This window comes from Pseudorasbora parva, chromosome 22 (genome assembly GCF_024679245.1).
Source record: "Pseudorasbora parva isolate DD20220531a chromosome 22, ASM2467924v1, whole genome shotgun sequence".
NCBI classification, from domain to species: Eukaryota; Metazoa; Chordata; class Actinopteri; order Cypriniformes; family Gobionidae; genus Pseudorasbora; species Pseudorasbora parva.
The window spans coordinates 30,669,339-30,697,043 of NC_090193.1; the positions used below are offsets into that span (position 1 = coordinate 30,669,339).

Below are 27,705 nucleotides of genomic sequence, written 5' to 3' on the forward strand. Positions count from 1 at the left end.
CACTGGTGTTGGCCCATACCCGTGAAATCAAGCAAGTGCTTTCATTTCAATGCGAGTAATCAGGCGGTTAACCGCCATGATATCCCCCATGTATAGCAAAATGCATTTTCACTGTTTTCCAGATCGCCATGAAATCAAACACGAGGCTCTGCCAATCATTCTATAAATATGTGCTGTTCTTGCAATGTATAAACCGATTAAAACAAAGACAAACGCATTCGTCACCTATGTATATAATTTTCATTATAATATAATAGTGTTGTAGTACTCAAGTCTTAAGACCATTTTTTTGAAGGTCTTGGTCTCATCTTGGTCTCGACCACATTTGTACTCGGTCTTGTCTCAGACTTAGAAGTCTCAGGATTTAGTTTGAAGACTGGTCAAGACCACAACTGTTGGGATATTGCTAAATTCACGGTGCATTGTCTAATTTAATTATTAACATCATTAATGAGATTTGCTGTAAAACTTACTTAAAACGTACCTATTTAAATGTGCACTATGCAAATTTCCGTCCACTGGAGGGCGCCTATTCAAAACAAATGCGTAGTTTGATGACGCAAAGTTTGAGCGCAGCATCTTGGGACATGTTGTCTCCACCTCACAGCTGGTGGAAAATAGGACTCGGGCAGAAATCACGTTCATACATGGTTATTAACGTTACTGTAGTGTAAAGCAGAGGAGGACCGAGTGTTGTGGAGCTGAGCATGGCAGCTGGAGCAATTGTTAAACAAGCACGGCTCGCGAGCACTGGGACTTTTATTATGACGGGTAGGGTTGGGCATCGTTTTGATTTGAACGATTCTGATTCCGATTCCGATTCTTACTTTCGATTCCGGTTCTTTTCGATTCTCGATTCCGATTCTTTGAGGGGTGGAGTCAAAACATGTCACATCGATATTCAATGCTATTTTCAATAAAACGGGGGAAAAACGCTGCATATACTGTCAATTAGATATTTTTTATATATATATTTTTTTTTTTGTCTGTGATCTAGGCAATCAAACATTTCTTCTGAAGAGATCACTTTATATGATAAAGCTTTTAAGCTTTTTCTCATATATAAACATTGATCAATTACTATTAAAATTATCTCACAAATATTTGTTAACTCAATGTATTTTTTACAACGGGGTAATTGTGTTGCAATAGTTTACACACAGCACAAGTAAGCTTGATTTTGAATGGTAAATTGAATAAACAAAGATACATATTACAAAAAATAGCACAAATAAATGCAATAGAATAAAAGATATAAATGAAATAGACTGCTTTATTTTTTCAGGTAGGTCTAACATTCAGGTAAGAAACTGAATAAAAAAACGCAAAGTGGCTAAATAAATTTAAAATAACATTGGATAATGTTTTTGCAAAAAATTAAATAGTTTCATATAAAACCATTAAAGTTAGACAAGTTGATCAGTCAAGAGCAGTGTGATCGTTTGTCTTTTTGTAGCTTGACTTTGAATACCTGCTGTCCCTTTAAACACTGTTCCTGTTACTCATTCTTCATTTCTTCCTGAATTGTTTAAGACTGTGTTTACAAACTGTTCAAAATGTGCACTGAGAATTTGTTTGAGTGTATTTGACCAATAGTAAGCTGTAAAAAGAAGCGAATATTTGCACTTGTATGTCAGGGGCGGCTTTATTACGGTAGGCTATGTGTGTGTGTGCGCTTCAGATGTGAGCTTGAAATCTGCGGGGATTCGTAGAATTATGTGCAATCCCGCGCGAACTTCAGACCGATCACACACACTAACACTAACACGCTGTCGTAAGGAAAAGTCCAGCAGAACGCGCGTCCGTCGTGTTCAGAGGTTAACCGGCTGAGTGAGAATATGCGGCTGCGCGTCAACTCGCTGTCGGTCAGAGAGGAGAGGAGAGGAGAGGAGAGCAGCTGGGATGGATTGTGTAGGCTGAGGCTATCGTATCTTTTTGTATCGATTGTGTAGGCTATCGTATCTTTTCAGATATTTCAGTATCGATATTTTTGACAACACTAGTTGCACTGTGCCGACCCAGGCTTTTAAAAGTGAAATAAATCCACACTTCAGAGCCGCTTACCGGGCTTCCATGACTAAAAGAACAAGCGGGCGCGCAAGCACCGGAAATCAGGTGGCCATGGAAACCAAAACTTGCGCGCTTGGAACCGAAGATCGGAACCGAAAATAAATTTTCTAAACGATTCCAATGGAATCGTTATTTTTTAAACGGTTCCAAGTTAGAACCGGTTCTCGATGCCCAACCCTAATGACGGGACGGGACACATTCGCCAGGCGCCTGCACTGATCCGCACTTCCGATTATGATTATGAGGTAATGCAGCTCTGTTTTAGCCTGACAAGCCAGACCCACATCAAGATGTTTGGTCTGGAAACTCACCATAGACAGGGCTCAATCTGAGGGGCGGGATAAACGGTTGTCTTTCAAACTCGCTCTGTACGCGATAGGATAGCGCTACACCAACCAGAGCAACGAAGGTGAAGCGGAGCTAGCTGACTGATTAAACATTCGCCGTATCCAGTCGGCTAAACTCCGAACACATCTTCCCTTTTTAAGAATGACTTCAGTGCCGCTCTTTGTTCTTTTCTCAGAGAAAAGCTTAACTCCAAGTCTTCCAGAGTCGTGGTCAAAGCTGATTTGAAAGACCGGCCCCTTTCGCCAGTTTCTGTGTTTACTAGAAGCACGCAAACGCAACTCAGCCGTCGTCATTATGGCCCCGCCTGCTGACTCTATACACGATGTGATTGGGCCGTCCAGATTTTGAGGAATACAGCTCAGAAGGGTATTGAGAGTTCCTAGACGACACTTGCGGGCAGATTAAATTTTCTGCCGCTAGGGTGCGTCTAGATTTCTAGGCTAGCTCTGTTTATCATATTAGATGCATTTAAGTGTGCTGAAAATGATTTTATGACGTTACTCCGTGCTTTCACTTGTTCACACTGCTAAGAGTAAAGCGCTCCTGCCAAATAAAACCCGAAACCGAGGGTAGCATAGATATGACGCAATTGAAAGGTGACTTCCTAAACGCTATGCCGAAACGTCCCGGTCCTTCGTTAAAATAGCAATTTTCGCACAATTTACAAATAGTTGGAAACATTTGGGATATTGTAGGTACTCAACTGAACAAAATATATAACACCAGCCTAGTGGTTTTTGGATATTTTACTGCAAAAATACTACATAGTGCACCTTTAACTTCAGATGCAATCAATAACTTATTTATAATTTGATTGATTTATTGTGCCACTTCAGAAATGAGGGATTGTCAAAAAACTCCACCAAAATTAATTCAAATGCTCAGAAAATTCAAGATATTATTGCAAAAAAGTATTTGTGAGATCTCAATTTTTTACATGATATAATTAAGCAATATCACGAGCAAGAGAGCTGTTTTCACAAATTTGAGATATTAATGATCATTAGATATTAATTAAAATCATTAAATATTAATGATTTAATTTGATTGGTATACCAGCTCTAGATATAGTATCTCATTCTAATTGTATTTATTGATTCAAATAAATGATTTCTCAGGTGGTCATGTGGATTTATGAATTTAAGAGTGCTCGTCTCGCCTGGCCTTTGTCTCGTCTTGCCTTTGTCATGTCTGTGGTCTCGACTCGGATTAGGTGGTGTTGACTACAACACTATAGTAAAATTTATTTGATGTGTTCTGGATATGTTTTATATTATATTATTTAATATATTCTAACATTGTGTATTTTAAGGCGTCTGATAATGAACAATTACATGGTATTTTAAAACAATACATGTGGTTTATAGTTTAAAAATCAAATCCAGTTTTACCTTCTGCCACCAAACATTTGTTTGCAAACTGTATTTCATATTTCCACCTTTTCCCGAGCAAACAATGGGTGCTGCTATGATGACTCACCACTTTTGTTTTACTGTTTTCCATGTCCAGTCTCATTAAAATAATTGTAGGAGCTACATACACATTTGCGATGCCAAGTTAAATGTGAGCTCAGATGCAATATGTGCTGTTGTTGATTGCCACCAAAATAAGATATTAAAAAGGAATAGAAGACCAACAAATTTCAGCAGAATGTCTGCTTGTATAATAGCTGCATGTTTCCTATGAGTTGATAATGGTAAAATGTAATGGATTTATAAGAGTAGGTGCAAATTGGTTTAGGCTTTTAACCCAAACGGTTGATCTTAGGTGAGCTATGAACTAGAGGGATGCTTAGATGTTCTGTCACTAATGTACTCTTCTACATTCCACTTAACCATGTTGTTCTGTGGGGACTGGGGATGTTGGAAATGTACTGCACTCTGCTTTTTAATTTAACTATCAGTAGTTATTTAAAGTTTTTGATATAGTATTTATTTTATTTTATTTTTTAAGCAAACTGGCATAGTATGTAATGTAGTCAAGTCAAGAAATTAGAGATTTTCAAAATCTTTTCACATGTGGACACACATTTACAATGCATGTTACTACTAGGTGTAGATGGTAATCAAATTGCAATTGATGTTAATGTGTAGTTCCTATAGAACGATTGAAAAGTTGTTCCTACACAGCAACACCCCTCCAATCTTTAGCTTAATTATGTGGTCTGAAGTATTTGTTATTTTGTGTTTTATCACAGCAGGGTATGAAACTCAGAGTAGTTTTAAGACAGTGTGGTCCCTCACATTCTTTCCTTATTAATCAGCCTGTCAGACGCTAACGCCCCGGTCGATGCAGTGACGGCCCAGAGTGGCCAGGGATTAAAACACTTCCACACACTCTCTCAGCACTCTGTCAACATGTGCCAGAACGTTCCACAAGACCACCGCTGCTTCAGGGGCCGTCACACTGATGACTAATGGGTAATGAAGTCCTTAAGAACCCCTGGAGTGAGCACGGCTGTCATAACTCTCTCCTGAGTGATTGGACTACAACCCTTCAAGCATTTTATCTTTGCCTGTGAAGAATGGTTTGTTTCAAAGTCACTCATGCAGACACAGCTGGACATCTGAGGCGTTGACCTGATGTTGGCTCTTTGCTTGCTGATTATTTTAATCAGCCGCAATCAAAAAGCAACTTAAATGTAATTTATTTATTTTATTTCTGCGTTTCTCATACCATTATACAGTATGAATCTACAACATTATAGCATATTTTATTTATATATATATATATATATATATATATATATATATATATATATATATATATATATATATATATATATATATATATATATATATATATATATATATATATATATCTCAATCTTTTACAGTATTTTAAAGCTACACTGTGTGATATTTTCCCCCATCTAGCGGTGAAAAGGTATATGACCATCCAGTGAATAATAGTTTCTGTTCCTCTCAATTATGATTTCGTTTTAACTCCTACGGTGGCCGATTTAGTCCAAGATTAACATGGAAATCCCCCTCTTCACATTCAACACAGTGCCATCGAGTGTTAAAACGCGAAAAGCGAAGCTCGAATTTACGGGTATGTCCCTCTTTTGCTAAAGTACTTTCAAGATGGAGGGGCAACATGGCAGCTGGCATTCGAACCCCTCACCCGTATGTATTTTCAATGGCATATTATAAACTTACGAAAACACTTTATTACTTGAAACAAGTAAATATACATTAATGAGCACATATATTTTGATATAAATATAAACACTAAAACTAAGTGTTTTTAGCTATGAATAGGGCATGCATTGAGAAATCAACTTTCCCTTGAGCTTTTGATATATAAAAGGTCATCTTAATATAAGAATATCCAGTAAATTTCAGAGCTAAAAACTTCTTTGTTAGTCAAAGAAAAGCTTTTATTGACACAATCTCGCAATATGCACCTTGACGTCATTGTGTAGTGAAACATCGCCTCAACACCGACTCAAGCCTGACATGAAAAAGGCCTATGTAGAGCTAAACCAGATCGAACTTCTAAGCAGTAAACATGCAGCATAAGCTTTATTCGGATTCCAATATTATGAATGAATGGATGAAATACATTTTTAATGAATATCCAGCTCACGTAGGGAAGACATTGCTCATTTGTTCCTTCATTTCACCACTTAACCTTTCACCTTTATTTCGTTTGTAAACAAGAGGCTGGATTTGCAGATAGGATGAGATTACATGAATGAATGAAGCATCACTAATGTATTGTATTGTTACAGATCGTTTGAGATCTACTGATTACATGTACGTGTCTAACTGAACATAACTTAGCATGCTGTCAAAGGCTGGATAATCCTTTATTTGTGGTGGTGTTGGTTCATTGCGATTCGGGATCAGACTTGGACACATATGGGCTAGGGTGCTCGCAAAAACCAACTTCCAGGGGCTGGCTGTGTGTGTGTGTGTGTGTGTGTTGTTGTTTGATAAAGCTATTTAGCGAGCCCTGTGGGTGATTCATTCCGGTTGCCGTTTCCCCACTCGCTTTCAAAACAATCCCTCACGTGAACTAGCCATGGGCATTTACTTCCAAGTCTTCAGTGAAGCATGCCCATAACAACAGAGCATTCCATGAGAGAGGCTTAAAACCAGGGTAGATAATGGCCTATAACTTATTCATTATGCACTATAAAATTAGGTCTTCTATAAAAAAATTCTAGTGACTGATCACATCTAAATTTTTCAGTTGGCCAAATGGAATTTCTGTGAATTAAATTGCATCAATTCACAGAAATTCAATTTGGCCAACTTGAAAATGTAGATGCGATCAGTCACTAGAAAATGTTCAATTGGAGTCATGAATTTAATTTAATTTTTTTATTTTTACAGTGTGATGGTTTTTGAATATAAAGACCACACAGACATCATAAGCTGACCTCAGACAACAGACAAAAAAAAGCCAGTTTATCAGGGTCCCCGCGGAGTCTTAAAAAGTCTTAAAAAGTATTACATTTCAAAATCAAAATATAAGGCCTTAAAAAGTCTTAATTTTGCGGAAGCATTGTGTTCTAGGTCTTAAATAATGTTAAACAGGTCATCATTTTCCTACGTCCATCTAAGTTTACCCATAGATATGTATACATATCTGTGACGCTACCTCATTTAAATGCTCTCGCCTCCTGTGCGTGCGTGTGTTTGTTCTGTGGTGTTTGTAGTTCTTTCTTTCGCTAGACCAACTATTGTTCGCTCTATTACAACAACAAATTAGACTAGCATGCATCTTATATTGCAGCCAATCAGCTTTCGTGTTATTGGCACGAGCCTCTTTCTGATCGTACCCCGCAGACGCATAAAACAGATTTTATTCTGCAGCTGAGTCTGACGGTTCTTGCAGTTCCACGATCGTGAACGCGAAGGCTAATCTTTCTCACCATCTTGCATAATGACCAAATAAAAGTATAATATACCTGATTGCACTAAAAAGAGTTAATAGTGACGTAAACTCCGAACTCTGATGTCAGGCTGCGTACGTTTGCTGCCTGTCAGCGTTATGCTCATTAGCCTAACGTTACTCTTGAACGATCAGATACACACATTATTATGCATATGTCTATATCCTGATTTGAGTTAAAAAGTTTGGGACGTGTCAGTAAGTACTGGATCTGCGCATTAGTAAGTTCTCAACGTGAAAGCAAACGAATATAGCCTAACAATAACACAGACAGGGAAAACAGCACTTACACTTATAGGAACACTCCAACTTTTTAGAAATAGGGCTTATTCATTTATGCTACTTTGCTACATTTAGATATGTGGGGAAATGCATTTTAAGCTAAGGTAGCGGCGACCCTGCCAAACTAAAACAATGCATGCACTGAGACAAATGCATTTGCCCACATATCTAAATGTCTAAAGAAGTTGAATAAGCCCTATTTCTAAAAACGGTGGAGTGAACAAACCAACAAAATTAATGTTATGGAGTGGCCAGCCCAATCTCCAGACCTTAATCCAATTGAGAACTTGTGGGGTGATATCAAAAATGCTGTTTCTGAAGCAAAACCAAGAAATGTGAATGAATTGTGGAATGTTGTTAAAGAATCATGGAGTGGAATAACAGCTGAGAGGTGCCACAAGTTGGTTGACTCCATGCCACACAGATGTCAAGCAGTTTTAAAAAAACTGTGGTCATACAACTAAATATTAGTTTAGTGATTCACAGGATTGCTAAAAAATGTTTGTACAAAATAGTTTTGAGTTTGTACAGTCAAAGGTAGACACTGCTATTTTTTTGAACACACCCCTTTCAACTAATTGCCCAATTGCACAGCCTTAAGAGCGTGCATATCATGAATGCTGGGTCTTGTTTGTTTTCTGACAATCTACTGAACCTACTGGTAACTTGTTTGCCACATAGCAATAAAAAATATACTAAAAACCTTGATTATTCTGGTTAGTCACATTGTACTGCTATTATTTTGAACAAGACTGTATATATATATATATATATATATATATATATATATATATATATATATATATATATATATATATATATATATATATATATATATATATATATATATATATATATGCTAATCCTGGTGGGATTGAGCTATGAATAATAAGTTTACTAATACTTTGTTCAATTTAAATAAATTAAACCATTTTTTTTTTAATTAAGTTTTAAGTAATTGAGTGATTCTGCATTTCCTATGCATGTTTTTTTTATTGCGCAATATAGGTCTTAAATTGTATTCATAATGGTCTTTAAAAGGTCTTAAAAAGTCTTAAATTTGACTTGGTGAAACCTGCAGATACTCTGCTTTATGACAACTTTGAAAATGAATCCAGAATCCTGTAGACAGCACTGGTTTGTCCAATAAGTTTGAGTATGTAGGCTCTCTCATTCTCTATATTTATCATCTCTCCAGCCGCCGAGAACCATCTTGCTCTGCAGCTTTCTGTAAGGGAGTGATCTCACATTAAAACCTCTCAGTGTTTCGGTGTCTCTTAGAAGCATCAGATGCAACTTTGTCACCAGGAAAAGTGCAGCTAAATGACTACCTCTGGCCTTAGTCCATCAGCCGTTACGCAATCAGCAGCGGCCAATTAGGACCACTGCTCTCAGGTAGAATAATAACAGGTCAGAGTCCAGCTGAAAGAGACAGGGAAGAATCCCTAGAGAGAGAGAGAATGAAAACAAAACAATGTGTAAGTTTGAAAAAGAAGGCATTTTTAAAAGTGTATTTCTTCTTACACTTACATTAGATGTGACACTATAATTAGCTTTTGTTTCTTTGAGACAGTGCTGCCTAGTAGCCAGAAATAACAATCAGGAAACGGCTATTTGTACGGAGAGATAGCACAAGAAGAAAAGGGCTTAAATCAGACAAAACAGCTCATTAAACAGGGTGACGTTTACAAGTGTGTGAGCTATTCACATTATAATAGGGTATTGCTAACAGCATATGTCCTTTAGTATGATCTCAGCAGTGTGTGTGCGTGTAAGGGAGAGATATCACAGTGATTCAGCCCATTTTCTGAAGCCATGCTCACTTTCACTTGTTATATATGAAATTTGAATTGGACTTGCTTTATCAACACCCTCAATGCATTCTCTGCGTGTGTGGAAATTAGCAGGCTGAATTACCTCTAAAGCCTTTAATCTACTTTGGCTCTTTTGTGTCGGACCCCAGGGTGATAGCAGCAGGATGCCTCATTCTCACTGTCCACTCACAGACAGAATAAACCCACACAAATACAGTACTGATCCTAGAGGAGCCTCTCCTTCAACTATGCATATTTTATTATATCTTAAAATAGAAAACCGCTATTTTAAATGTTATTGTTTTTTTCTTCTGTTTTTACTGTATTTTATTCAAATAAAAATGGCTTTAGATACAGAATTTTATTGTATATTCTTTTGACATCTTTATTTTCCTGTTTATTTCTTTAAACTTTTAACCTAATTTTTGTTACATTAAATGTTTAAGCTCATTATTCTTTTGCAAATAATGGTTCTTTTTTTTTTTTTGAACAGTTCTCTCCGGTTCTATTGTCTCTTCATTTTTTTGTTTTTGTTTGTTCTGTTGGGTTTTTTAATCATGTCCATCAGATCCTCTTAATTGAGTCACATCAAAGACTGAGCGAGCTTTAAATGACTATTCGCTTTAGTAATCACGGAGAAATGAGCTAGTGATGAGATGAATGATCGTTCCAGCTGAATGCATTTGAGGTTAGGTAAAGGGGATCACAAGATCATTTATGACCAATGTTGTACAAATAGATGAAGTACTTTGGAAATGGTTGAAATGTGGGATATGAATCTGGATTTTAGTTGACAGTTTTGTTTTCATTTAGTGTGAATTTGTGTATAATCTAATTTGTTGCTAATTAATAACATGACTTTTTATTGCACGGGTGGGGGCTGTCTCATCAGATGTGTGAGGTCTTTATGTTCAACTTTTTGTGTGTGTGCGTGCAAAGCAAATGATAGAGTAGAGGTCAAAGAGGTTAGCAGGAGTCTTACTGAGCTGTTGATTAGTCAGAGAGGATCATGGGTAATGGAGCTTATCTTGATGTTGATGTTGAGTGATAAATGATGAGCATGTGTGTTCTTTTGTGTGTGTGGAGGCAAACAGTGAGATTAGACAGTGAATTATCTGCTTCTGATCACATATACCATAATGAAGCTCTTTCTCCTTTGCTTTTCCTTTCTCTCTCTTAGAATGTGACGCTCAGTTATTCCATTTTTTGCTCTTTTCCTTATTTTCTAATATCCTTTTCTGTTTCACTCTCGTTCTCTCTTTGCCGCAGTCTTGTAATAAAAGCAGCACAATTTATTTACAATTTGCCGTGTGAGGCTCTTACATCAGCAGCGTAATGTAGCGGCTCGTTTAAAATACATTTGCAGCCGCGACTTTATTTTGCAAAGATGATTTTTCATCCATGCTTCGTCCTTTCCCTTTTGCAATGAGGAATTGATAATAGACCTGTTTTCCCTCTCATCCACTTATCTCGCACCCTGATGGAGAGAATGAAATAAAGGGGGAAAAACAGGATGTCACTCTTTGTGTGTGTTTTTTTGCATGTACAAAATGTGCATTAACGCTGCACAGAGAATTCTAGTCCTTTGAGCGATCACAGGACTCTTGCAGGTGACATGCTTTTAATGGATCCTGTCATGGTTGAAACTTTTACACCAAAACCACTTATTCTTGAGAAGGTATAAAGGAACAAGAAATGTTATTTTATTTTATTTTGTTTTGTTTTTTAATATTACATTTTTATGTACTGCATAAAAAATAGTTTGAATGACCCTCTGCACAGAGATGTGGTCAATGTGCTGAACCCAATCTCTCTCTGAATGTGCTTGAATGTTTTCCTGTAGGGAAACTAGTTTCACAGTTTCAGCATTTGATTTCTCACTATTTGTCCTCTCCGTCTACCTTCTTTCTGAATTCCCAAGTCCCTCCTAATTCAGACCACAAACTCCACATCCTGTTTCTCAACTAAACTTTAAACAAGAACAGTGGGAGAAGTCTGCCTAGGTGGACAGAGCAAGCAAATGAAAAGAGAGATGACAGGACAGTGTGAGGAGAAACACAAACTCATGGATGACAGTTGGAGATTCGTGGATAGACCATGAGATACAGCACAAAGAAACTGAGCAAGATGGAGATGGATAAAGGAGGAGGAGAGTGTTTAATTAGTGTTGGGTTTTCTCTAACATTACAGGCCTTTTCTGTTGCCAGGTCCTTTGATGACTGTCTCCCGGCGGTCCCCTCTTATTACCCGTACAAATCTCGACAAATACTGCAGCATTATTGGAAACGCACACAATTGGGCCTGCCAGCTCCGGCACCAAATCACCAATCATAAATATGCACTTTATCATGATAATCATTGCATGTCTCCTCATTTCATTTCCACAGATGGTTTAATCTCTTTTTAATGTGGGCTTTAGTGAGAGGATTCTTGAAAATGCCAGTGAGACCCGTGCTGAGCATTCATGCGATTCACAGAGCCAGCAACTGTTACCAAAGTTTCTCATTTGATATTTAAGAGTGCATACTTGTTTTGTTGTTTGCAAATGCTTGTGTGTAAAGTAACTTCCATATCAGAGCGTAACACCCTAGCTTAACACACATGCACCCATGCCAACTTTTATAGTTATTTTTCTGTGCTTGTCTGTATAAGTTTGACAGTCTGATTACTAATGCTTTTGTTTGTATGCTGACTATGGAAAAAGACGAAGATTGATGTTGGCGAAATGAATGCATCACAGTATTGCGCTGCGGTAACATTGCATTAATGTTGTGGTGTGGTTAAGCAGCCCTTGATCAGACGGGCTGGAACAGTGGAGGCTGTCTCATGGGCCCGGCAGCCCATCCCTCATTCCCTTTCAATCCCTGTTTATTTTATCTCCCATTCTCTTTAACGAGAGAGAGAGAGAGAGAGAGAGAGAGAGAGAGAGAGAGAGAGAGAGAGAGAGAGAGAGAGAGAGAGAGAGAGAGAGAGAGAGAGAGAGAGAGAGATATTTGGGGGTTGGGGAAGATGATAAAATGTCATTTTTCTAGATCATCACTCTCATTCTCCTTCTCTTATATCAGAAAGAAGATTGTTATGCTATATTTATTGAGAAGATTATTTTGTGCCTGATTTGGTGAGGTAAGGAGGGAGGGAAGTTTGTCTAGGCAGTCAATTTCCCAAACCCTCAAAGCACTGCTTATACTGAACGGTAAACTAAATACTAACTGTATTATGGAAAAAAGCAAAATAGCACACATTTTTATCAATGGGAATTTTCATAATAACAGGAATGTCTGTATATTGCTGCAATAATGTTAAATTTATTATATGTATTGTAGAATAAAAAAATAAAAAAAAATCTATTTTACATTAAAATAATTAGCAAATTGTTATATAAAATATAAATACTTTATATTTTGTGTGTTTGTAAGTCTTTTACAAGTTGTAGTATTCTGGTCATATGTTAACTACTGTGATTTCCAATTCATTCATCACGCTGGACATGGAAGGTCAAGTTTAATGCATTGCATTATGGGCTAGCACAATATACTTTGCTGCCCACTGCACATCCATTTTAAGTTTGGTTGCTCATCCAGGTATTTCATGCATTCAGAAACATTGTAGTTTGCGCAGTATTCATGCTATATACTGCATGAATGCTGCATGCTAGTGTGCTCTTTAGCTCAGTTATATTTGTATGCAAGATACTTTGGTATTGACCTGCTCATCTGCATCACCTGTCCTTCATTAGATGTATATAGTCATCGTGACATTTGGAGACACCATGTTAGACCATTTCATGTCAGTTGCCCTTTCATTAGCGATCTAAATGTTAATTGATGGGGTTAATGACTTCTTACTACAAGTGTGTGGCAGGAATCACAGAATTTGCTTGTGGGGTCGGCAATATTGGCGTTTTCACTCCAACTCTGCTCACCAGGCAAACCAAGTGCTCTTTCAAAGAGTTTTAGTGACTTTTGCTTGGCCTTTAATGTGCCCTTTTATTATAGTGACACTGTAGTGCATAGCATGTGGAAAATTACCTGTCTGAAAGACCTTTAAACCACCTTTCTTTGTCTACATCAAGATGAATTTGTCTGATTAATATTAATCGACTGCGCTGGTAGTGAGTCAATATATAGTTTAGTTTAATGCTCAGTAATTGAATCTATAGGTTTATGGGCACATGATGGTGTTCAAAAATTGAAATGGAGTGCTGCAGAAGTGAGTCTTAAAGGGTCATGAAACCCCAAAACACTTTTTTTGAGATGTAAACAGATATGTATAGGCTGCACATCATTGAAAACACTAAGGGTACTCATTAATGGTATTAATATGTGAAAATAGTTATTTTTGCATTTTTCAGAGCGATTTCTGTCTTCCGGTTTGAAAAGCTTAGTCGAAGCAACGTCACAAATGCTGACGTCGGCGCGGCCTTTTCGGCCCAAGTATGGGCTGCTGGGCACATGCTGACGTCGACCGCTCCGAGTGATTCTCGATATATATTCATGACATGAAGCTCATTCGGTCCAATCCAAGTTAATATGCATGAGACAGTCACTTCTGTCAGGCTCGTCTTCCCTCATTATTGTAGAGATATGGTGGGGAAGTTTTGGAAGCAGCGTGCGGAAAAGTCACGGAGAAAAGCTAGGCGTTGTGCTGATACGAAATAACGCAAAGGGCGCCGAGCGAGCTGTAACCGGCGCCGTCTGTGGAAGCCTTTGCTACAAAGGCTCGGTACAGTAAAATTCACCCGAGGAATCGCACGCCGAACCTGCAAGCGTTGACTATCTATGTCAGGAGTGCAAAATAACCAATCTGTAGGCTAATGAACAAAAGCCACGTCCTCTCCGTTTTATGTCATCACAGCCATGCACTAAACCGCATGTGTTCGGGCTCTTAGTGAAACAGTGTGCATATTTGGACAAATAGATTTAGCTGCCGAGTGATAAACAGCGCGGATCGTCACGGCAACCCAGCGCGCGTCGCTCTGCTTCAGATGCGCGGTCGAGACTATAAAGCCTCAAACCCCTTCGCTTTTACCCTGATCTAGAATTACACATCTCTGTCACATCGCATGTTGGGTGGTTCACGTTCTCTTATCACGTCGGCGCGTTGTTCATCTTGCCAAACAGCGTGCATATTTGGACAAATATAGTTTTATCACATTTGCAAAATATTCCGTCACGCAGAATAACATTTATTTTCATTTCTCACTGAATTATGCTGGTTTGAACTTTGAAGAGCTGAATGATTTGTGATCTCTGCTGCACGCCACTCATAGCTCTCTCATTCGTTGTACTCATCCCTCATTTAATCTCACTGTGGTAAACAATGCCAACGTGAACCAAGAACATGTCTCAGAACCGCTGTAACTGCTGCTGTTGGTATCGCTAATCTTAATGCACCTACTGACAGACACTCCCCTATTTATGCAAACATTCCCTCTTTCCACACAATGCCATCCCACCTTTTCAGAGTCGACCACTCCCCTTTTAACAAGCTTTTTCAAATCGAAGGTGTGAAAAAACACCGCTGCAGCAGGGGGGTTTCATGACCCTTTAAAACAGAAGCAAGTTTTTGCACTTTCGTTTTTGTGTCCCAAAGGTTTTTTTTTTTTTTCTTCATTAAGTTTGTGAAATAAGTCTGTGGTTAACACAAGCTGAATATATTTTTTCCCTTATGCTATGGCATAAAATACAAACATCTTAACAAAACAACAAGCGTCTAAATCAGGCAATATGTTGTCACATTGGGACATTCAACGCCATCACACTGAACATTTAATCTACTCACTAGTTCACTTTTACAGTCTCATTGGGTTTATACTTGCACAATTGCAAATTATAACTCAAATTCCAACTTTTAAATAAAGATTAAAAGAGTTGTCTGAAGCTTAGTGGTGGTGAAATTTAAGTGCAACCCAGTGCAACCCTTTATACTTCTACCTCTGGCTTTCTACTTCTGGTGATTTTCTATTTATGCTTTCAAATTCATAAAATGTGTACCTTTTTTATTATCTTGAACAAAATGTATATGAATCATAAACAATTTGGTCACAGCTGTTCCTATTTTTCCTATTGTCTTTATAAGTTGTTAAACAGTATTAGGTTAATGCTAACTTCTGGGTTTTTAATACCAAAAATACATCACACCCGCAGCACTGTATCGTCATCATTTACTCACCTTTTCCAACCCCTGACTAAATATATTCTGTGGACTGCAAGCATATACTGAACACTATAACAGTCCATATACACAATAGTGCAAGCTCTGAAATGTCATTTGGACTATATACTATTCAAACTTGCTGTTTCATGATCAGTTAAGAGACATGAGTTAGCACTTTGATGGGCATCAGTATCGGCTACTCAAACGATTTTAAACCTGTTTTGCCAGGCAAGATTTTTCAGATGCCTTTTTGCTTACTTCCTCCAACAAAGCTATAATTTTTGAATGAACCAATCCTTAAATTCTTTACAACATCCTTTCCCCTTCAAAGGCAGGGTAAACACAATCCTTAGACACTTTTAAGAGGCCACAGTATCATAAATTTATTAGCCATATACTCAAGCAGTTAAAGTCTCCGTGAAGGCTGTTACACACACTTTGGTTTTGTGTGCTTCTGAGAGATGGCACCATGAATCATGCATCATTTGACTAGTATATGTGTTTAGTGTGCTTGTGTGTGTGTAATGAATGGGTGTATTTTTGATGGCACGGCTGTTAGTCATGATGAGCAGATCAATACTGCATATCTTTATCCCACACACACTTGCTTTCTATTATTTCTGTAGAAGAGGGCTGATACAGATGAGATGGCTAGATGGAGGGGCGGTGAGAGGGCCATGCTTTTAGATCGATATTCCAGCTGCACGCAGACTCTGTGTTTTTAGAGTTCACATTCACATATCTCTCCATCACAGGTTCAAATGATTGAAACGAGAGCATGTTGTCATGCTTTTCATCTTTGAGAGTTTGAGCTGATCTTTGAGATCCTCATGTGATGTACAGGATAAATCAGCCAATTTGTTCAATTACATCAAGAACATGAATCTTTAATGATCTTCTTCCATCTTGCCAACTGATTACAATTAGTTCTTTAGTGTTAGTTCTCAATTTTTAGCCATCTCACATTTTGCCAAATCAAATATATCTGCTGCAGTTTTATCATAATTAACAATAAATTGTGGAATATAATGAGAAATCATGTCTCTATACTTCTTGGTCTTCAGGCTAATTTTTTTGTTTGTTTTTCTGGCTCTCACTGTCTTTTTCTGTTGGCGGCTGTCTCTGATTCTATTAATTGCTGTAATCTGTTGTCTTATCTGTTATTATTTGTTTTCTACCTTCTCCATTCACTGTTCGCTCACTAAAGTGTCTGAGGAGAGTTCACCTGCGGAAGAGCCACTCAAGTACAGTAAGTGTGTGTGTGAGCCTGTAGGAGTTTCTGCACGTGCCCCCTCCCTCACAACACAAGCCCCTCCCCCATGGTCATCCCCATTGGGTGTTTAAATGAAGCCTTTTTGATTTATTTTTGACTGCTGATGAATACTGCATCATGTGAAAGAACGATGTTTCTTGCCTACGCTGACTGAAAACGCATAAGACAGGAGAGACATTGCGGTAGGCATGCAAGGCATATTAATTTATTATAATTAATTAATTAATTTGCCCCACAATTTCTTAGCACTTAACCGACAAGCTGCAAGGAAAATAAAAGATTAGTTTGATTAGTTTACTCCACATTTCAAAAACAACTTAAGGTTTTTTTTCGTGTTTTTTCCTCTGAGCCGCAAGAAAAATATTAACATTAAAATATTAAGAAAATAAATGTTACACAACTCTCATTGTCTCTAAGATATGTGCCGTTAATGCAACTTCAGACGCCCAAAGCTTGATCAGTTTACTTTCGGTTTGTGTAGTGAAAAATTGACTGACGTTTGAGACTTCATGTTTAACGTCTAATGTTTAACATTGTTAGTGTTTTTTCTGTTTTTTTTTATTTTTAACTCTAATAGAAGAATTCATAGAAGCATAGAAGAAATTCTTTCACTAACATCAAACAATCTTACTGACCCCAAACTCTGAACATTCTGTAATTTATCAAAAAGTGTCACTTTTGTCCTTGCAAATTAAGTTTAGGTCATTTTAGGTAGGCAACTCACTAGGTTGGAACACAGTTAATGACTGTATGCAACCTGTGGAGCCTATAGAAGTGCTGTGCTGTGTAATCACTGTCATCTCTATGTGTGAGTGTACAAGGCAGACTCATGCTGGTTTAGCTATATGCATCTGCGTTAGCTGTTTGTGTGAATGGGGCTCTCTTCCTGTAGATTAACCCTGCTCCTGTGTTTTTCACTCCGGTATCCAGACAGCCGTGTTAATTAGTGCACAAGACAATTATGCATTTCTCTCCGGAGACCTGCGTTTACTTCTCTTAATCTGGTGTCTTAAATAATTAAACTTGCATTGAAACTCTGCTTTCCATCTGCTCCTCTCCTCATTTCTTTTCTCTTTTTTTCCCTCCTCCATTTCTCATCCGAGTTCTGAAAAGGGAGCTGCGTAACCTGTTAGTCACTGACCTCTGCATTGCCTCTTTTGTTTTGTTGGTTTTAAAAGCTACACAAAAGTAAAAGTCTATCAAAATGTTTTTATTCGCTTCCTGAATTCTCCATGCTAAGCTAAATATGTACAGTTGAGAGACAGTTTGACCTCTTTTAGTACAGTCATCACAGCTGTGTGGCTCTAATCTCATTCTTCACAGCTGTCTTGCCAAGGACCAATCCCCTTACTCGCTCAGCATGACCATTATAGTCTCATTGGCTCTGCCTTAAAATCTATCGATTTACCTAGACAGTATTTTGGACATTGTTGTAATGTTCAAATTGAATCTACCTGCCTAGACAGCTTTTTGTTGAAATCTATGATATCTAGTCTTTTAGGGTGTCATAGTCATATTAAGTAATGTCAAAAACTACGTAGTCTAAAAGGTTGTTCCGTCTATACCCATTTACCATGTATGTACAGTAAGTATACGTAAATTGTTTATATGCTTTTTCCAAAAATGATAGGTGCTGGTGTTCCATATGACACTTACTTCACTGGTAGTTCCTATTGTGCTGGGTTAGACCCTACTCTAATGGAAAAGGCATTCCTGTAACTAAAATCATTCCCAATTCCTAAGGTGTGAACACGGCAAAAAGCAGGCACTTCCGGCAATAGTTAAAGGAACTATGAAAAGGTTCCTCCAGTGCATAGACGTTCATATCGAAGCAACTCTATCTTTTTGGGCACCACAGTCCTTTGTAGCGACCTACCTAGACAGCATGTTTTGAGCATTATGTCCATTTGAAAGTGCTCTCTTTTCCATCCGGCACAAATTACATCACTCTCCTCCTCTCTCATCATCAATCAAACAGGTTTACACAGTGCATCCTGCTCATCATCTGACCCCATAAGGTCAACATATCACAGAACCCAACGGGTCCTCATTAAATGCTTTTTTTCGCTTTTCTTTCTGGAGGCTTTTTTCTTTAATTATTCAGTGTTTTCTGTTCAGTTGTGTTTAAGATGAAATGCTAGTTTCTTTCCCACGTGTGATTGACAGTAATAATGAAAAATTAAGTGCAGGCTAATGTGTTCCCACTGCTGTAGCCCATTAGTCTGCTTCAAGCTCTGTGTCAGTTCTGTGACCGTCTTGTTCGCACTGGGGTTTTTGGGCTTCTGCATACATGTTTGTTGTGGTAATAAAGTGTGTTGTTGATTATTTTTCAGCTCGGCGAGAAGAGGATGATCTGGAGGAGAAGAAATCCATCAAAAAGCGAGTCAAAGAACTAAAAGTTCTGGATCCGAAGATAGCACAGAACCTTTGTGAGTATTATCCAGTATCTTTTTCCACATTTTTTTTTCTTCGGTTTTTTTATTCAATTGAGTTTTATTATTTGAAACATTAGCTAGTGCAAAAGGGGTAAACAAACCTATTTCTCGAAAACATTTCTCATATGGCGCATGCACAAGCACACACACAGGCACACAAAACATCTATCTGACGAAGACCAACAATGACAACAGATAGTGAAGATGAGCTGCAAAAAATGGTGGTTGCTGTTTCAACCTTGTCTTTCTCTAACATTTTTGATGATTTCCATGTTGTTCTAAAAACAATATTAAATGTATTTCCCTTCCTGCTCACTCTGTGAAGAAAGGTGTGGGAGTCAAAACAGGTTTTCAGGTGTCCTTTTTTTCCATTGTATCCTTCTGTCTGTTTCTCAGAACCTTGAAATTCACAATAACACCTGTCTTGTGCAGTTATATACAATTTCTTGTGTCTCTCTTCCTCTTTCGCACATACTTCTCCTTGCACCTGTTTTTCAAACTTACCAAAAAAAACTAATAAAAAAAAAAACTTCCTTTTCTTTTTCTATCTTTCATTTGCATGTGATACATTTGTCCAGGTGTCTCTGTGGCAATAAGCAGAGTTATGTAATGAGAGGGTAGTGGAGAAATTAAATGTTTCTGTCCCAGCTGAACGCCCCGGCAGTCATATCGCTGTCCCTCACCCTTTTTAGCTCTTCTGTCATTCACTTACTTATTTTCTCACCTTCGCTTTATTGCCGTTCTTCTGAAATGGGATTTTAGCTCTGTACTTTTGAGTATTTGTGACAGATGCAGGCATAGGTGAAAACCCTACTGCCTTGATATATGAATGTTATCTTGATACCGTTGAAGTTCTCGTCTGGCCCTTGTCTCGTCTTGAAGTGTTTTTCAAGTGCAGAAGACTTCAAGCTCATTCTTTCTTTTTATCATATATTGTCAGCATGCAGTAGACACGCTTTAAACAGAGTGTGTGTTTCCTGTTGATGAATTACTGCAGGGAGCTTTTGATGAAAACTCTCTATCTCTCCCTCAGCCATTTTCCTGGGGTCATTCCGTATGCCCTATGAGGAGATCAGGAAAATGATTTTAGAGGTGGATGAGGATCAGCTGACTGAGCCCATGATCCAGGTAACATCACCTCTCATCACCATTCATGACCTTTAAAGCATGCCCATGTTCCAAGAGGATAGCCACAAACATGAAGAATGCAGGGTAAATTTTCCAGCAGCCTTTTTAATGTTGTTCAGGGCTGTTTTATAGGGTGCTTGTATACATGGTAAAATTTACATTTATTCATTTAGTAGATGCTTTTATACAAAGAGACTTACAAATGAGAAACACAGCAAGCAACATCATCTCAAGCTGGCAGTTACATAAGTGTTAGCAATACAAAGTTTACCTGTTTAAAGTTCAGTTATGAACAGGTTTACGAAACATAAAGCATTTGATGTAGAGCTGCACAATTAATCAAATTTCTTATCACGATTACAATTATGGATGCTACGATTATGTAATCGTTCAAAGCCGCAATTACTACTACAACAACAAGAACAACAACAACAACAAACGTATTATTCTGTGTGCTTAGATAGCATGTTATGTTGTGACAGCAGTAAGCCGACTGGTTGAATGCACGTGAAATAGCACAGAAGCCGTGCACACAGCCTATGTGTTGTTTCGGTTAGCTTCTAAGCACAAATGAAGATGTTTTTTATAAAACCTGTGATTTCTGTCCCTCCATTTAAGTTCATTCCCAGTGCCGTGGGCATCATAAAGTGTTGGTGCTTAGGGCACCAAGATTAGGGTTGGGCATCATTTTGATTTGAACTATTCTGATTCCGATTCTTACTTTCGATTCCGGTTCTTTTCGATTCTCGATTCCGATTCTTTGAGGGGTGGAGTCAAAACATGTCACATCGATATTCAATACTATTTTCAATACCACGGGGGAAAAACGCTGCATATACTGTCAATTAGATATTTTATATATATATATATATATATATATATATATATATATATATATATATATATATATATATATATATATATATATATATATAATTTTTTTTTTTTTTTTTTTTTTTTTTTGTCTGTCTTTTGAAAGTCTAGGCAATCAAAAAAAAAATCTGAAGAGATCACTTTATATGATGAAGCTTTTAAGCTTTTTCTCATATATAAACATTGATCAATTACCATTAAAATTATCTCTCAAATATTTGCTAACTCAATGTATTTTTTATGTAATGTAATTGTGTTGCAATAGCTTACACACAGCACAAGTAAGCTTGATTTCGAACGGTAAATTGAATTAAAAAAGACGACTGAACAGTAATAGAATATGAACAAATAAACATATTACAAAAAATAGCACAAATAAATACAATAGAATAAAAGATATAAACGAAATAGACTGCTTTAGGTCTAACATTCAGGTAAGAAACTGAATTAAAAACCGCAAAGTAGCTAATTAAATTTAAAATAACATTGGATAATGTTTTTTGCAAAAAATTAAATAGTTTCATATAAAACCGTTAGTTACACAATTCGATCAGTCAAGAGCAGTGTGATCGTTTGTCTTTTTGTAGTTTGACTTTGAATAACAAATAACTGCGGTCCCTTTAAGACCTGCCGCACTCATGGATCCTGAACACGGTTCCTGTTACTCATTCTTCATTTCTTCCTGAATTGTTAAAGACTGTGTTTACATTAATACTCTTCAAAATGTGCACTGAGAATTTGTGAGAATTGAGTGTATTTGACCAATAATAAGCTGGAAAAAGAAGCAAATATTTGCACTTGTATGTCAGAGGGGGCTTTATTACGGTATGTGTGTGTGCGCTTCAGATGTGAGCGCGAAATCTGCGGGGATTCGTAGAATTATGTGCAATACAATGGAATCGTTATTTTTTTAAACGGTTCCAAGTTAGAACCGGATCTCGATGCCCAACCCTAATCAAGATAGCCTGCGGCGCGACTGTCCATTCATCTCAAACTTTGGATCAAAAAGATCCAATAAATGTCATTAAAGCATTGTAAAAATAACTAATCGAGTGTCTAATCCAAGTCTTCTGAAGAGACACAATATTGTCTTTATCTGATGACCAGATTTACCAGGACTTACTGTAGGCTAATAAACACCAACGTTCAAATGATTGTGAGACGCGAGAAAACAACATGAGTGAGTACATGCAGAATTAATTTTTAGATGAGCTAAACATTTACAGTTTAGGAATAGTAATTTAATTTTGTTTTGGAGGTCTCCAACAACAGGTTTACATGCATCAAAAGACCAAAGATCAAAAAAACACTTAAATTTTCTCCTAAGCATGGTGTTCAATGCTTTTTAAATGTCACTGGATGAAGCGGTCTCTAAATCCCTCCTTTCTGTGAGCCTACTTTGCTCTGATTGGTCAGATGGCGCAGTCTGTTGTGAAAAAGTATATAAATGTTACATTTTTAGAAAATGACCCATCGTTTCTCAATATAAGAACCTGTTCCTTTGGCTGTGATCGTGCAGAGCCTCTGAAGCCCTTTAAAACAGCATTGATTTGGATTTCAGTGGCAACCAACAGGTTAAGGTCTATTATGTAGAGACAAATTCTGGAACGCTTTCATCAAAAAAACTTTTAAAGAAAAAGTCATGAACATCTTGGATAAGATGGGGGTAAGTAAATTATCAGGAAATTTTCATTTTGAAGGGAACTAATCTAAATTTGCAGCTCATTCAGAGATTGAATTCGCTGCATTGAGTGCATTCCTTGTGAACCGACAATGTTTTGAAATGTTGAAATGACTGGATCATGTGCATCGCTTCACTCTAAAACATTCAGCACAACATGCTTATATGATTATGTAATTAAATTTCAGACCCTGAATTGGTAAGCACACCAAGCCATAACGCACTTTTGATTGTAGTTCAGTTGACAGGTGCTTTGCCATAGCAGTGACACAAGACACAACGCTAGAGATCTTTTATGTTATTATGAGAAGAAGAAAACATTCGGTTCATTATGAAACTGGCAGGAAAGACGTAATAAATATATTGTGAAGGCACAGCACCTTGGAATTTCAATCTCGGAAACGGTGCGCTTTGAAGGTTGTTCATGTGCCACTGTAGTGAGCACATATCAAAAGTGGTGCATGGATGGCCAAATGACGAGCCACCTTCCAACCGCGTTTTGTCCGCAGCTCATTGATACCAGAGGGGAGCGTAGGCTGTCGCACATTGTTCACAGCGACTGTAGGGCCACAGTGTGACAAATCACCAGCAGCTACAACAGTGGTGACCAAGGCAATATGTCACAGCACACAGTTCATCGTAACCTTCTGTGTATGGGCCTGCGTCGCTGACAACCCAGCAGGGTCCCCCAAAATGATGTTGCTTGCAAAAAAGGGCAAGCAACAGGCTCTACAATGCAAAATGTGTAGAAAAAAAAAAAAAAAACCTCACAGGAAAAAGCATAAATTGACTACAGCAGAATTCCTCTAAATAGTAAGTAGTGATGCTTTTTAAATGTATGTGATATAGCAGACATTTGCACACCTGTGATGGCATAACCTCACATCACTTTGGTTCTACAATTATGCTGCGATGTTGCCAGGCAACTGTAAACAACTTGGTTACACCATGCTACAAATACATGCAGCATGCACATCAGAACTAACTGCTGTCATTATAATCAAGGCTGCATCACTATATAGACTGTACTTTCTGCATGGTTGCAGATTTTTTTTGGGATACTGTATTGTGGCATAGCATAATCACTACTGGCTGTCACATTTCTACTTGGTTTGAATGCATAAATGTAATTTTTGTTTTATAAATACATTAAACATTCTCTCTGTGCTTTGCATTTCCCCCTGCTTTTTATCATTCAGCATTGATGTCAGGCTCAGGCTTATGTATTCTTCAGTAGTTCAGTGCACAGCAGGTTCTCATTTACTATTATAGGTTTAAAGTATCCACTACTTTAGCTCTATAACAGAGCTTTATTTTATACTACTTAGCACTTAAAAACGGCCCAATATTTATCTTAATGACTGGGATGGGAATAACAGAAAAGGCCATTTGCATCTGTACGTAGTTTCATTTTGTTGGTGATGTAGACGGACACATTCATCCATCAGGCTCATTCATGTACACTAATAAAGTGGCTATTTGGAGATGAGCTAGACCAGTTAGTCTGTGTATATGAAGCTTCAAAGTTTGTTTCTTAAGTCAGATACTCAAGAGCAGGTTCTTTATTTCTAGACTCTACAAATAAAACATGTTTCTATCCTCTACAGATAAGCAGTTAATTAAATGTGAATTTATATTGTAGTACTTTATGAATATATCTATGCATTACGGATTATTCTTGAAAAAATAAGATCGCAATATGTTAATAATAAATTAAAATTGCTGCATATCCATATATATCTGGGATTTAATTATCTCATAGAGAGTGATGGGTACATCTGAGGTTGAGAGAACACGTTGTGGATAGACATTTTCACATGATTGTATGTATAAAGATGATTAAATTGCTGCTTAAACCATGCTTCTATTTAAGTTTTTTTACCTATGTACTAGGGGTGGGGATGTCGTGAGACTAAACTGTGACTAGATTTCTTGTCAAGGTGAAAAGCTGGTCATGACTGTGTGAGAGGGTGAAATTAGGATAGAATATGCCAACGCTGCGTTTACATTACACCTCCACTCTAGTTTAGCTTTCAATAGTAATACAATCAATGTAATTCAGGTGGATAACAGTCACTTTGAACAGAATGAGCTGTTCGAGTCGACCATAGTGTGCAGCACTAATCACGTGACGAGAAGATGAGCGTGTTATGAGTGTGTTACATATTCGTGAAATGCTCACGTTAAGTGTGTTATGAGTGTGTTAAATGTGTGCTAAATGATTACATTTTAATGTAATGTGGGTGTTACGTGTTAGTGGGCTGGACCGTGCTAGAGGATTCATTGTGCAACAGTGCTTGTGTATTGTTGTCTTTTACTGCATATGATAAATTTATACTCAGAAAGTAGAACTGAAATGACATCCATTACAAGATGATGAGAGAAAACATTTCAAATGCTCCTGCAAACAATTGTTCTAGTCATGTATTTCATTATTGAGGATTCCTTAAAATCACTATGTAAAACTTTTGTCTCATCTCATTCTCGTTGAACCCAATCTCGTGTCTCATCTTGTGAGATGAGTGTTTCGTCACACCCCTACTATTTACCTTTTATGGACCCATGAACTGGAAGTTTACTGAGATCCGTTTTGGCCTTGAGCAAGATGCTTAAGCCCAGAATTCACCAGGGAAATATATCGTCCCCTCAATTAGTCTAGGGTGTCAATAATTGTAAGTTGCTCAACTAAATGGCTAGGAACTGGAACTAAATCAGCAAAAATTTGATTGCAGGTGAGGTTATGAATGAATGCAGCACACATTCTTAGTAACAGTTATTTGTCTTGTTCTTCCCTCCAGAATCTTGTAAAGCACTTGCCTGAACAGGAGCAGCTGAACGCACTGGTCAAGTTCAAGAGTGAATATAACAACCTATCTGAACCGGAGCAGTTTGGAGTAGTGGTAATTCCATGCAAAAACACTCATAGCATCAGTCTTACTGCCTACTGTGTTCCCTATTCTAAACGGCTTTCTTATCAATTTACCATTCATGTAGTGGCACGTCCAGTTAGAAGTCATCAATCACTCTTTATTTAAACTTTTCTCAGATCGATGTTGTCCATCCCTCTACACAAGATTTAATCTCTTAAATTGAAACGGATATCATCTTCTTGTCACAGGCAAAACAACTACATATTGTACAACCTAAGAATATTGTTTCTCTGAACAAAAAAAGAATTACTGTTATTTTCTAATAGAAAACGCATACGGTCGACCTGACACACATTAACACTATTTTAACCTAGCTGTTTTTTCTCTTAGTTATTAAAACAGCTCTTGCTTATTTATCAGTAAGTTTTTAATTAAAAATGTATGTTATTTTTGTTAGTTTAAACTAGTTGTGTCAAGCTGTTTCTTGGTTGAGCCAGAAGTTGTCAAGCTACTCAAGCAAGCAGAGCAGTATTTTAAAAGTGCCAGTGTTTACACTTTTTGAGCTCTCAAATGCTAGTCTGGAGCCCTCTTTAAAGTATTCTGTGTTGTGTTTTAGATATCACTGTAGGGATAGCCTAGTGTTGAATTTAAAGTGCCCATATTATGCTATTTTAAAGTTTGCTAATTTTGTTTAGGAGTTCTCCAACAACAGGTTTACATACATCAAAGATCAAAAAACACTTATTTTCTCATAATATGCATTGCACATAACCACAGAGTTCAATGATTCTTAAATGACTCCCTCCTTTCTGCTAGCCTTCTCTGCTCTGATTGGTTAGATGGCCCAGTCGGTTGTGATTGGTCTACCATTTACAGCACACGTCGGATACAAGAAACCATTACCATAATTGTACTTCAGCTCTTGTTTGTAAAACAAACAAACAAAAAACTGCATCCACTGTTCCCTTAACCCTTAAAGACCTAGAACATTTTTGAGGCGCCTGATGTGCCTCTACTTTTCTTTGTTTTTCTCCCCCATTATAGCAGTTAGCATCAAGTGCTATATATCATTTTAAACAGGAGAACCTGACGTTTCCATCTAGCTCATTTGATGTCCCAATTTTACATTTATTTATTCTGAGAATGGATTAAATTAATATAATTTCAAGAAAAATGGCAGCAAAAATGTGATGTTTTTGTCAAAAACTCGAACAGAACTTCTTGAAGTTTGGATTTTTTCCTTTAGAAAGTTAGACTTGGTTGTTTTACACTTCCAGATTAAATTTTGTCTACATGTAACAATCCCTCAGCAAGTTATAGCCATTTATAATAACAATATTCTAGGCGTTTCTAGGTTTTTGAGTGGAAACAGGTGTATTTTATTTAACGTTACTGATAATGTGTCCTAAAAAGTTCAAGTAATAAAGTAAATAGAAAGATTGTTATATTATAACAACACTGAAACAAACATTTTTCTTCAGAGAAATATATTATAATTTAAGCATGAAAAACAAACGCAAACAATACATCAAGTTGTGACAACAAACCATGAAATAAAATATACTGAGGCTACTTTTACATGTGGGCGGCTATTTTCATAAACGGACATTTCAACTTCTCTGCACATAATCTTCTCAAACACAAATAGAGGAAAATATAATAGTGAAAATGTGTAAAAACACAAACTACATACAAATAGAGAAATATACTGGCTGTGCTCTGACAGAGAGCGCTTTGCACGCGTTGATTTCTGTTTGGTTTCATGATGCATGCAAATTCACACCCACGTTCATTTTTCAGAGAAACGTGATTCGTGGTTCAAAAGACCAAACACTGTGTTTATTGGTTGAGTTGATGAAAGTTTCAACGA

The 27,705-nt window shown here is 37.3% G+C and overlaps 1 protein-coding gene across 1 annotated transcript in view; it reads left to right on the top strand.

The window, feature by feature from the left end:
* diaph3 (diaphanous-related formin 3) overlaps window positions 1-27,705 on the top strand; it is a 417,231-nt gene that overhangs the window by 227,863 nt on the left and 161,663 nt on the right. Inside the window, exons 18-20 of the mRNA XM_067431466.1 lie at window positions 19,182-19,277; window positions 20,317-20,411; window positions 25,764-25,865. Of these exons, the coding sequence (XP_067287567.1) occupies window positions 19,182-19,277; window positions 20,317-20,411; window positions 25,764-25,865 (293 nt within the window). The remainder of the gene's footprint in view (window positions 1-19,181; window positions 19,278-20,316; window positions 20,412-25,763; window positions 25,866-27,705) is intronic.